This window comes from Amaranthus tricolor, chromosome 5 (genome assembly GCF_026212465.1).
Source record: "Amaranthus tricolor cultivar Red isolate AtriRed21 chromosome 5, ASM2621246v1, whole genome shotgun sequence".
Lineage (NCBI taxonomy): Eukaryota > Viridiplantae > Streptophyta > Magnoliopsida > Caryophyllales > Amaranthaceae > Amaranthus > Amaranthus tricolor.
Genome location: NC_080051.1, coordinates 23,659,073 through 23,672,360, shown reverse-complemented (window position 1 = coordinate 23,672,360; position 13,288 = coordinate 23,659,073). Strand labels below are relative to the sequence as shown.

The following is a 13,288-nucleotide window of genomic DNA, read 5'->3' as shown; positions in this document are numbered from 1 at the left end:
GAAACAAGTAAAACCAAAATGGGGAGAGCCCACTAAATATTTTCTCAATTTGGGGATGAATCCTTATAAAACCCTTGATTGTGCAATACTATTATTACAAATAGTTAAATTTTAAAAAATATTCGGGGTGAAACTTAATAACAATTTATATTACATGGATGAAGAATAATGTCTATTATATGTCAAAGTAGTAATGTCTGTCCAAGTATAGAGTTACTAAATTCAAGTTATGCTTAAGTCTTTAGGCGGAAGGTTTTTGAAGATGGTTGAAGGAGTTTGAAAATCTTTGAATAAATCTATAAATAAACAAAGTTTATTAATCCGAGGTCGAATGTGAATATGAAAATAAGAATTATTTAGAGTCTAGAGAGAATTTAGAAAACTTACTTCATTAGGATGTTGACTATTTATAATAAATGACTTTGTACTGATAGTAAAACTAATTAGGTCTAAACGAACTAATAAATGAGAAAACGGACTGAAACGTAACTTAAAATTGGGTTATTGACTATCATTGACTTGGATTTGACCAAGTTTTGGACTTTTTTTTTGCTAAATAATAAGCTTTAATTATTATGAAAATTTAAAATAGATAAGATTAATTATATAAAAAAAAGCACAGAATAAGACACATATGAACTTATTTTCATTTATAAATTCCTAATTTCCGAACCTGAGGATAGGGGCTGTTCGCACTTACTAACTGCGAACAAGTATTGTGATCCAAAAAAAAACAAAGGGGTTGTTCGCAGTTAGTAAGTGCGAACAAATTGTTAACTTTTTTTTTGACCAAAAGTCTTGTTCGTAATTACTAATTGAGAACAACATCATCCCTAAATACTGTGAATAGAGGGTTGATCCTGTTTGTCCAAGACTCCTCTGTTCGCAGTTAGTAAGTGGGAACAGGTGTTTTGACTTTTTTTGACCAGTTTCTCTTTATTCGCAGTTACTAACTGCGAATGTACCGAACTAAGCTCTGGGAGTGGAGGCGCTTATAAATGGAAATAAGTTCATCCGTGTCTTATTGCGTGCTTTTTTTGATAAATAATCTTATCAATTACAAATTGTCCAGTTATTATTGCTGCCTTGGGCCCAAAACATTAGCCGTATGCACATAGCATGTTGATTATTGGATGATAATCAATGAATTGTCTGCGGAATCTTGATGATAATGACTTTTAAAAATTAGTTAAGTTCAGAAGTTTATATTGAGAACACCTAAAGTTAATCCCTATGACCGATAAAAGAAGATTATTGCTCAACAATTTATTATCGAGGATAAAGTTCCTTCGAAACCAAATCAAGGTTGTAGTCCCCCATTACGTTTTCAACCAAATCAAGGTTGTAGACCCCCCTTTTTTCAGTCTCACCATGGCATATTATTAGGGACTCCTCATAGTATTGTTTAGTTTTAGCATTCAGATTTGGTTGTTGATCATGGATCTCCCAATTCACTATGAAGGAAATCAAAATGATAGCAAAAGCTCTTCATACTATAAGACATCCAATTTATTATCCTATACTCTCTTCTATGGGGCTAAATAAGGATTTTAGTCCAACCAGGGCAATAACTAAAGTTTGAAGGTGCTCCATTTGGTACATACTCAAGACCTTCATATAAGGGGTTTTGAGACAAGACAACTTTTCCTTCCTTTTGAGTTAATTAGCCCCATGTACCAGCCGATGGGAATCATATTTCCGAGAAGCAACTCACCTTTATGGAAAGAAAAGTGGTGAAAACTAAAATCAGACTAAGACATACATGTTGTGTAAAAGAGGTGTATATTGTCTTAAATGGTGCGCACATTTTTATGAAAGAAAAAATTTGTATTATTTACAAAAATTTCACCTGAATATATATACCTTTTCGATATGAATGTAAACTTTTTAGCAAATGTCCAATTATTTACAAAATTGTCATATAAATATGTACACAAATTATATGTAGACTTGTTTTCAGTTTTGACCATTTTAATTGGTCTTATTAAAAACTTATTTAATTTTGACTCTAATAGTTTTAACTTAGTACTAACTCTGATAAGTGAATTGATTAAACACTAAACATGTGCAGTTAGCAAATATGAACACCCTCAGCCTCCCAAACCCAAGTAATAAGAATTAAGGAGTTAATCAAGGCATGACAAGAGATTTATGCTTGGAGTTGCTACCCTATTCTTTGACAATGTTTACCAACTGCCCCTGCATAAATCATTGACAACTGCATAATTATTTTTTTTTTTCAAACTTACTATTGTTAAAATAAACTCAAAAATCTGTAAAAGTAGGCATAACAATAGCTCTTCGGTTGCTTTTACATTAGCCTTTTCTATTCTAATGTTGACTTAATTATTTTTCCGACTAATTCGCCATTTAAATTCATCAAAAGTCAAAATTATAATTTTTTTAATCTGTAATTTGCGAGAATATTAGTAAATCATGAAACACTGATCACTCACCAAATATTGCAGGTTGACGATTGTGTTAAGCATCAAAATCCAAATACAAAAGTGTGCATTTCCATTATTGTTCCACATCATTAACGGTTGAAACTTAAACATCCCAATCATACAAAATGATTCGATTTTGAACCTTACTCTATATAAGGAGTAATCGAAAGCTTACAAGATTTTCAATTGTGTAATTATTATTTAGTTAACGCATGATCTGAATATTTTTGTACATAATATACGAGCTTATAAATGCTGAAAAGTTGATTTCAAACCTTATTCTATGTAAGGAGTAATTGAAAGTTCAAAATAAGATATAAGTAGCTATATCAAACACATTATATCTTGTATTTAATATTGTTCTTGTTAGCATCATGTTGTTGCAATCAAACTTAAGCATGATTTTCTTATTTAGTCATTGTTTAAGTGCCTCATATTTCCCAAAAATCAAAATGATGGAACCCTTGACTAGTTCGAAGGAAATGGCACAAAACTTGTGAAGCTCGAAAAATATAAGTGTTTGGCAAATAACTGATAGTTAATTATAGTGACTGATTTGACCAGCTGATTTTATAAACTGGTTTGACAACTGATTCTGAACCCGCTGCTATAAGTAGCTTGTTCAAAAAAAGCTTATTCTTAACAATAAGCTATTTCAACCAGCTAATTTACCAAACATTAGCATTGACTAGTTTAACCATTCAACCCTCTAATTGTATGAATATAAGCTAAAATTGTCTAATAAACTATTTTACCAAATACTCTTATAAAGGGGTTGATTTGGGTTGATTTTAGAAGATGGTAGAACGAATGTTATTTTTGCTCACCACACTTGAGATTTAAGTGGGAGAATGGAGATATTATTTTTCGTGGTCATATCCTCAATGGGATAGTGGATGCTTTGTTCGGTGTTAGCAAATATATGGAGACAATTAACAATTAAAGACTTATGGGAACAATTAAATGAGACGTATAAGAGGCACAAGATATCTTTAAGTAAAAAAAAATTGTGTGATCGTATGCCGATTCCATCACATAGGTATTCCATGAATTGCAAAGGACTTTAGCTACTTCCGCTCAACGTACTCAATGTGACAATGAATAAGATCTTTGTTGTTTCTAGTATTATAGATATATTGCCTTTTTGTTGAAAATAAGTTAAACACATTTTAAAACGCAAAAATAAATAAGGCTATTGTCGAATTAGGTAACCATCTTCAAATTAAAATTGAGATTCGAGCTCAAAAAGAAGCTAGATATGGTTGCTAACGAATGGGGCAATAGCTCCAATGGTGGAGAGCCTACTCTAATAAGCTCAACAGCACCCCCAACAAGTAAATTAAATAAATAACTAATCAAAATGAATTTAAAAAAAGATAAATTAAAAAGAAATTTCAAGTGTAATGCCACATATACAACTATATCAATAATGGAACTCTAGAAATGACCATATCTATAAATAACTTTATGTTTAGGTCACTAACAAATAAAAAATCTCATGGTTAAACAAACTAGTAATTATTAAATTTTGAACTAATATTTTATACAATTTTTCTAATTATTAATTAACCAAAGTTTATCCATACTAAAACAAAATTGTTCATAAATAGATTTATCCTCCTCTATCTACCACAACTTCTAATGAGTCCATAAAATATATTGTAATTTGTGAATTAAAACAAGGGAAATTTTATATGGTAGCATTCAGTTTTCATAAAATGTGAGTAGTAGCACTTTTTTAAGAAAATTTCACATGGTAGCATCCAGTTTGTAAACTATCTAATTGACGTAGCATTTTCCGTTAAGTTCTTGTTAAATTCCGTTTAATTTATCATTTTGTAAGTTTTTTTTCCACGCATCCAGTTTTTGTAATATGCTACTATATAACATGTTACGGCAATTAAATAGTACATAACCTGAATGCTACTATGTAAAATTTTCTTTCAAAAAAAAATACTACTACTCATATTTTATGAAAACTGAATATTACCACGTGAAATTTCCATGAAAACAAAGAAGCCACAACCCATAACACAATCAATGGAGTACATTACCATACTTGTTACTATCATGACCCGACATCCAAATGCTTACCATCATTCCAACATTAGTATTCGTACTTGTTCCTCGTAAGTCGTTACTCTATCTTGCTTTATCCCTTTTCTCACCTTCAAGGCTTAGTCTTTTCCTCGTCTACTACTCCATACCTAAATAATCTCAATTTTTTGGTTGTGGTGTTATTATTATGCGTACTGTAAATTAGGGTTTTTTGGAAGAAATTATTGCTGCGAAAATGGCGGAAGTTTTGATAGCATCTTCTTCTTCATCGGAAGTCAAAGAATTTTGGATGGAGAATAAAAGAGGAGGATTGGCAACACTTTTTGCTATTTCTATCATTTTTGTTTGGCAAATTTGCAAGTTCTTTTTTCCGATTGTTTGGCGCTTTTTTTCGGGATCTCGACGCACTTCTCCTTCTCCTCCTCTTTCTCTTTCATCCGATTCAGTATCTCTCTCTTCTGATCGGTAATCTGTCTTTTTTTGTCTTTATTGTTGATTGTTATTGCTTAATTTTGTGAAATTTCGGGGTATTTGTATGATTTTTGTGATTAGCTAGAGCTTACTGTTATTGAGTTTTAGATTATGATGATTGTGTTCTTTATGTGCTGTTTAGTTTATTTGTTCGAATTAGACCAATTAACAATTTTTGAAAGTTTGCAGTGCTAGAAGTAGATGATAGGATTAGTGTTAGAATAGTGCTAAATTAGTATTTTTTGTGCAATTCTTTTCGATTGTATATTTGTTAACTGCCATTGTATATATAATTACATCAATTGAAAAAAAACAATTATCTATTGAATTAATGATTCTCTCATTCTCTGTGTGCTAAATAATTGATGTTTAGTGTATTCTAAATCAGGAATTTCTCGTTTAGATCCTTACAAGCAAGGGCAGGGAATTATACTGTAGTGAGAATTGAACCCGAGAAAGTCCTTGACCACTAGTTAACCCACCGTTTTTTTTAAAAATCCCCTTCAAATGTAAGGAAATCTTATTAACCCGAGAGCTTGTTTGGTTGCCGTCTAATACCCTTGAAATTTACATTTTGCCAGGAATTACTAAGATGTACTTTTTGGGCAAGAAGTTTCTTCAAAATTTGAAGTTTCCACATAATGTAGGAATATAATTACTTAGGAGTATTGGTAATTCTAATTCTTGTGTTAATTGCAAATTCTAGCGGTCAACCAAACAACTTAAAAACATTTTTTATGAATTTGACAAAGAAAATAACTTCAAAAGAATTAGAAATTTACATTGAAATTTACTTCCTACGTCAACTAAACAAGCTCTGAGTGATGGATTATTGGTTCATTTGGATTTCGAAAATGGTTGTCGACTTGTATCATCCTAACCTATTGCAATGATATGATTAGTTTTATATAAAAACCTTTTTAAATATAATTCTAACCTGGCCTGACCAGCCCTTAATTTTAGTTGAAGTACGTTAGAAATTCCTACCACAATCCTTTCCCATCTTTTGGAGATGTGACATCTCTTTTGGACATCTGAGAATAGTTCTCCAACCGTCCCAAATCATTTGTTATCTAGTGTTTATAGTACTTTTTAAAATATTAGGAATGAGTAAAGAAACTTAGCACGTGACAGTTTAAATGCAATCAATTACAGGTAATTGAATTGAATGTATGGTATGATGCATTATAATAGAATCAGATGGATTATATTATATTGGGTTTTGAAGTTTAATTAGTAAAAGTTTATTATAAAGCAAATGTTGTAACTAATTTGGGACGGTCCAAAGAGGTATACGTAGCAACTAATGTATATAGAGGGATTATATATTTTCAATTATTTTCTCAGGGACAGATTACATTTGATGACTTCCATAGTTCCATGTTAAATGTTTTTCGCGATTGTTGCTCATTCGCTATGGATATAAATTCCCTTGTTTTTGTTACATATTGACTCGATTGAAATTCTATTGCATGTCCCTAGTCTTTACCAATTTCCCTGCTAGAATTTTATGCTTTTGGTGCAAAACGATTCCCTCGAAGACATGGTCAAGCATTGTGAATATACTGCATAGAGCTTCCAAGATCCTGATATGTTGATCATTTTACACAACTGCATCTACTTCTCTTGCATGGCCATAATAGCATTGATATTTGTATTGTACAAGAGCAGTAAATTAATTTTCTATTTTTAAATTTCTACTTCTCATGTGAAAAGTTCTTTTCTATATCTGCAGAGTGTCCGACTTAATATCAGATGGTGATTTGAAAAGTTTGATTGAAAATTTGGATGAGAATGGAAATGATACTGATAATGGAAAATGGGAAAATGTCACTGAGAAAAGTAGGGCTTCTCTATTCTACAGGGCAAAATGCTGTAAACCAAAGGTGAATACTGTCACCGAACTGTGCTTAGTTACTTAATGCAGTAATGTTTTTTGAGGGTGTTTTACTGCTCAGGCTGTTCTTTACATTGAGATCATTTAGTGTCTTTTTCGGGGGAGAAGTTGAGAGGGAAGCATAGGCAGAAAAATGTGACAAAATATTAGCCATTCTTGCATACTTGATTATTTTTTTTTTTTGTTCAAAATTTTGTTTGGAATTTTCAATAGCTAGTTTCAGCATTCATTCTGTGTTTGTTAACAAAGTCAACATTGACCGACAACATACTTGTCAGAATGTCTAATAGTGTACTTGGACACAGTGTAGATATGATCATGTGCCTTCTCATTGCTCAACCTTTTCCATTAACCTTTGGAAATGTCAAAATAGCTAGTGAATATTATTTAAAATGATCTTTTGAAAAACAGCTCACAAATCTATGTTTTTTTAAGAAGATATTTAGAGTATTTATGTCTTGTCTTATTTGTCTTAATCTAAATTTTATAATTATCAACTTTTTCAATATGCATAATTAGATAAATTAAGGATTGAATTAGTGCATTAGCAAGCATGCAAATCAAATGGAACATTTGAAGTAAATAGGAGGCCAAATGGAGTATGATTTTTTATATTTATTTTTTTTTGGAGCCTCTAAAGTTTTTGTAGGTAAGTTTTATGTGCTTTGCATTTTAAAGTTTTAATTTTAGTTTGTTAAGTTATTGGCTTATTTGTTTGGTTTGCCTTCTAATAAAACAAGTCCTCTTTTTGGTTTTTATATGAAACAAATTAAATTTCCTTAGTATTATAGTTTCTCCGTTTCATTTTACTTGCAATCCACCAGTTCACCTTCATGGCACACAATTTGAGTAAGAGAATAGAGGATTTAAATGGACGTATTAGCTAAAAAACTTAATCACCAATTAGAGAGAAAATGTTACGTTATCAGGGATTAATTTATTTCAATTAATGTGTACTTTTATTATGCATTATTTTTTTCCTTAAAGTGCATGCCGAAACGGTGAGTTGCCGGTATTAAGAAACGGAGGAAGCTTATTTTTGAGTCATCATGTGCAAAAATATTTATATATTCCTTGCCAAGCTTACAATAGTTTTTCATTTTGCAATTCCATTATAATATTGATGTAGGGATATAAATTCCATTGTGCTGGAATGGTTTGGAATAATGTAGAAAGCAATCAGATTGCATTAATTAGAGCTACTTATCATGTAGCTAAAGGTGAATGCAAAGCAGATTGTATATGTGACGGCTTTGACCTTCGTGTTTGGTATGCAAAACAAAGAATCTTTCATATGTGATGTGATTGAAGCTGAATTGAAATTTATATGAATTTTTGGCCTGTGGTATCTTCTTCTCCATTACTCATCACTAATTGAAGCCTTTGTGATTCTGGTTTGAGTTTTTGTGAAGGCTTGGTCACCTTTGTCATACTGATGTTTGCTTAATTTTTCTATGTAGGATGGGCCTCTTAAATACTGGAGTGTGACCATTTTCGAAAATTGCTCTCCTGAAACTTTAAGAGATTTCTACATGGACTCTGATTTCAGGAAGCAGTGGGACAAAACAGTGGTTGCTCATGAGCAACTGCAGCTAGATGAAAGAAGTGGAACCGAAGTTGGGAGGACTATAAAGAAGTTTCCACTTTTGACGCCTAGAGAATATGTAATGGTGTGGAAGATGTGGGAAGACAGCAATAAGACATACTATTGTTTTACAAAGGTGAGCTCAAGCCTCAAACCTTTCTTGTTATACTATTTTTCTGGAATATATTTTGACGAAGTGAAAAAGCCTTTGTATTTATGATATGCAAAGTTGTTTATTGATTTTCCATATTCTTTTGGTTGAATACTTGGATGATTGTAGTAGCTTTGGTTTCTTCCCCACTATATTCCTAATCTGGTAAGATGGATAGGTCTTCAAGGGAATACATATTTATGTTTCGCATACACAAGGTAGGGAGATCTTCAAGGACATGCAGATTATGTACTCCATACATTCAGAAAAGGATGTTCTATTACTTTGAAGTGGCGTTCATCACGTGTCAGTTGTATTTGTATCACTCAAGCTATCTTGGTCTGTTGGTCTCTATGGAAAATGTGTGCGTCTAATTTTAATTAGAATATAATCTGCGCACTTTTTTACTGGTGGATTATTCTATTTTTATTTATATTTATTATAGTTCTATATATCTAAAGTGATTAATTTCAGGTATGTTTTTGATGATTTGTATTCGTACTGTCAGTTTTTATAGCTAATGATCTTGTTGAGCCTGCATTCTGGAGGCAAGTGCCTGTTAGATTCCCCATGGATTTCGTGATACTCACACACTTGAGTATTAGGATTTTTGATCCTGGGTTGGAGTTTGATTTCGAAATGTACGCTCATTTTTCAATTTCCATGTAGAATGGGAGATCTTATTGTCTCAAGGAAGGGGAAGCTGAAGACAGTCTTTGGGAGACGTAGATCAGATAGTTTTGAAATTTTATGTAGATTTCCCTTGAACTTTACTTCATCTTTCTCTTGCATCTCTCTGGTAGGCTAGGTTTTCTACTTTTGTTGAAAGCTTCATATGTTCTAGTGATATTGTTTGTTACTTGTCTTCTTTACAGTGTTAAGCTCAGATTTTCGGTCTATTATTTTATACATCTCTTTTTCCATCCCTATTTCTTAACCTTTACTCTTGTACCTTGGTGTTTAGTTGCCCTATTATGCAATGAAATTGTTCTTTTCCTGATATGTTCTTCCTGATGCTGTTATCTTCTTTAGGAATGTGAACATCCTTCTGCACCCAAACAGAGGAAGTATGTACGTGTTGCCTGTTTTAGATCTGGATGGAGAATACGGCAAGGTAAGCATACGTACGTAGACACACATGAATATTGGTCGTTTTCTCGTGCTTGAGTACTTTCATTCCCTGACATCTTTGGAAAATACGTCTGATTTATTTGAGGAGCCATCTGGAATCGACTAATTTCGTGTTCTGTAATTTACGATATAATTGTATGTCGATTAACAAAGTAGGCATTGTTAAGTATCACATAATTTATGCGAGTTTGTATTATGCTTCAGTCACTGGAAGAAATGCTTGCGAAATCATAATGGTGCACCAAGAAGATGCTGGGTTGAATGTCGACGTTGCGAAGATGGTATTTGCGAAAGGGATATGGAGTTATGTCTGTAAAATGGACGACGCTCTTCGCAAGTATTCTTCAATCCGATATTTGCGATCAACTTCAACTTTGACTGCTATCTCTGTAATTCAGAAGGTCAGGCTCTTTCTTTTTTTACGTCTCCTTCGAGAATCTGCTTGAAATGGTGTGAGAAAGCTATTAGGCACGATTATGTTTTGTAGATGCTGGGAAAAAGATCATTTTTTCTTAAAAAAGTGTTTATTGTTGGATTTTCCTAAAGAACCAACCTAATACTAACATAAGGGATAGGGAGAGCGGGAGTGTGGGACAAATGTGATCATTTAACTACCTCTATTACGAGTTTACAACTGACTGGGACAATGTGATTAGTAGTATTTGACTAATTTATGGCTGTCGAATTTCGAAATTGAGAAAGATGTTGAAGTTTGTTTAGTGTTTGATGCTGTAGGGACTAGGTAGTACTATTCTGGAAGAGTAGTAAATGCATCTTGCTATGCCTTGGCAATTACTATATTTAATACAAACTTTGCATGTGCCTATAGCATTGTGTAAAAATGCGGTAACGGGGTGATTGCGATAATGGAAGTAATGCGCTTATCGTAACGTCTAAAAAAGGTCAGAAGTCGGAACCATAAGATATCTTTGATGCGGCCCAAAACACGATATTTTAGTCCTTTACAACGCGGGAAATATTGGTTCGTTTATTATGAAAACCTTTACAACACAGCCGATGTAATGCGATACTGGGCGCATTAGGTAGTTGTCCACCGTTCTGGTGTCCATGAAGGTTTTGTGATTTAGCAATTTCATTATCAAGCCATCTTATACTATACAATAGAAAGTATTTAACTCTTGATCTACAATATATTAGTTCAAGTGAACACAAATAATTTTCTTCAACTGTTCATGTGCACTGGATCAGCAACATGAGCTGTTTTTGCTGTCTGTTTGCAGTTTTGCAGCTTACGGTTGTGTAAATTAATTATGAGCGTATATTACCTTGTTTCTCAAAGTATTGGTCTTTATGGTTAGAAACAAATCGGTATCTTTATTGCCTTTGGCCTTTGGATTATGTAATAAAAAATACTGAAATTGCTTATTTACTGCCTATGATTCCTTTTTTTTGTAGAGGATAATAACTAGCTGCTTGTTGCATACCTAGATCAAGGGTCTGCTTTGTTTTGATTCAGGGTGATCCTACTGGTTTTTTGAGGTTGCAAATTGGGATCATTCCCTTTTTGTGGGTTAGACAGGACTTTGCTTGGTAGTTGGTACTTCTAATAATTAGAAATTTCAAGGAAGCTAATTCTTGAAATACCCTTTCTACAATGGATGGTGATTAGCGCATTTTTTTTTTGTTTTCCATCATAATTGCAATGTTATTTTATCTTGGATGTAGGTTCCACGTGAGTTAGATGCCATGATAACCGCAGGACCGTCAGATCTAGCTACTGCTTCTAGTTCTAGCAGGGGCTTATATGGACATCAAAATGATGGTTCTAATTCACAGAAATTCAAGAAGAAACCTTCAAAGAAAATGATAGCTAATGGTTTGCTTCTTCTTGGAGGCTTAATCTGTTTATCCCAGGGCAACACGGGTCTAAGTGCAAAAGTCGCCATTGCATTTGTTCTTAGGAAGTTAAGTAAACGTGGTGCATCATCTGTGCCAAAATCAGCGAAGCAAATAAACTAGTTTGGATGTTTAACAGTGTGTAGGGGTTCTTGATGTCCATTCATTGGTCTCTCCAATTGGTTCGATTCTATTCAGAGGGAATTAAAGAAGAATTTAAGAAGATTGGCTTCTTTACGTACTTGGAATTGTACATACGACTACAATGTATACTTGATGGATTCGTTGCAAGTTGATTCACAAAATCAGGAGGTAGATAATACAGTTTAGTTTGTGCTCACTTATTAGATAAACAAGAGTTTTAAGAATGTTTTAAAGCTCAATAGTGATTATAATTTTACGACTTTCATAATGTTGACCCGTAATGTTGCTACATATTTTCTTTTCACACTGAAAATGTCTCTGCTCTCTGTACTGTTCAGGAAGAATAATATGTTGATTAGACTCATTTTGCCATTGGAAAAGAAGGAACTGTGTAATATAAAGTGGAGGTAAATGTTCCTTACAATTGCCCTCAAAATGATCTCTGCTCGAACACCTATAACCCGCCACAACGAATCATCTTAACTTCTGCTACTGACGCAATGTCTTAAACCCTCTACCATATCCATCACAACAAGCCATTCCGTCATATCAATCACCACAACATAAGCCTCCGCCATGCAGGTGTTTTTGGTTCCTTTTCATACATTTATCTGTTGTTTCTTCGAATTTTCCCCCTTTTGGGAAGTGTACGTGTTTGGTTTGTTTTTGCATGTATTTACAAATTTCCAAAGACTTGACATGCATTAGGGTAATGCTTCTTGAACATCGGAGACTTGGGAAAGTTCGAGATCAAGTAGCTTATAGTGAGTAGGCCAAACAAGCAAAAAGAATTGCAAATCTGTTCGGAACTCGTGATGCACCGGTTACAAACCGCTGGGCATGACTAGATACTTAAAGCATTTAAAAAGCAAAGAAAAAGCAAGAAATGCACTGCCTAGTGCCAACCGTGTTGTACGGACTAGCCCGTCTTTAGTTATTTTGGATTCATGAGCAAACAAGTATTGAGGCTCAGCTCGATCTAATCGAGCTAGGCGCCAGTTTTGTATGGGCTAGACCAAAAGCCACCATATGCTTTCCATCAAGAAGCAATAAAATTTAGTCAAGTGTGGTTAAACTCGTGCTGCACTGGTTCTTCATTTTCCACCAATTCGAGCAAGCTTGTAGTAAGTGGGTGAAGTTCGCACGTGCCACATGGGTTCTAGACGAGTTGTGGTGACAAAGTTTTGATCCGTGTACTTTTCTAGGTTTATTCTCTTCCCATATGGATTTTGTACATGTCATCTTATCATGGAAAAAACTTGGTTGAATCGTAAGTATATTATATCCACTACTAATAGATAAATAAAAAATATTTTTTATTTGTAAGTTGGATTTTATTATTTCTTAATACTCCCTCCTATTCACCTTAGGAGTTCCATTTGACTTTTTACGAATTTTAAGAAGAGTCAAAAGTAAGACCCTAAGGATAGGAAAGAGAGTGGTATTATGCGTTTTTTAATGTAAGGGTGGAATATTAGTATGGGTAATGGAGGGTATAATTGAAAATAGGATAAAACTACTAAGGGCATAAAAGTTAAAAACCCATA

At 33.3% G+C, this 13,288-nt stretch overlaps 1 protein-coding gene across 1 annotated transcript; it reads left to right on the top strand.

Annotated features, from left to right (window-relative positions):
* The first annotated feature begins 4,510 nt into the window (after window positions 1-4,510).
* LOC130812837 (uncharacterized) lies at window positions 4,511-13,026 on the top strand. Its single transcript, XM_057678450.1, has 6 exons — window positions 4,511-4,970; window positions 6,712-6,862; window positions 8,334-8,594; window positions 9,642-9,723; window positions 9,945-10,141; window positions 11,427-13,026. The coding sequence occupies exons 1-6, from the start codon at window positions 4,741-4,743 to the stop codon at window positions 11,718-11,720; spliced, it is 1,215 nt and encodes a 404-aa protein (XP_057534433.1). The 5' UTR covers window positions 4,511-4,740; the 3' UTR covers window positions 11,721-13,026.
* Window positions 13,027-13,288: the final 262 nt, after the last annotated feature.

Bases quoted from the DNA above. Each gene is read 5' to 3' on its own strand.
- LOC130812837 (XM_057678450.1), top strand. From the start codon at position 4,741: ATGGCGGAAGTTTTGATAGCATCTTCTTCTTCATCGGAAGTCAAAGAA. The intron at 8,595-9,641 runs GTGAGCTCAAGC...TATCTTCTTTAG, and splicing joins CATACTATTGTTTTACAAAG to GAATGTGAACATCCTTCTGC. The intron at 9,724-9,944 runs GTAAGCATACGT...ATTATGCTTCAG, and splicing joins TGGATGGAGAATACGGCAAG to TCACTGGAAGAAATGCTTGC.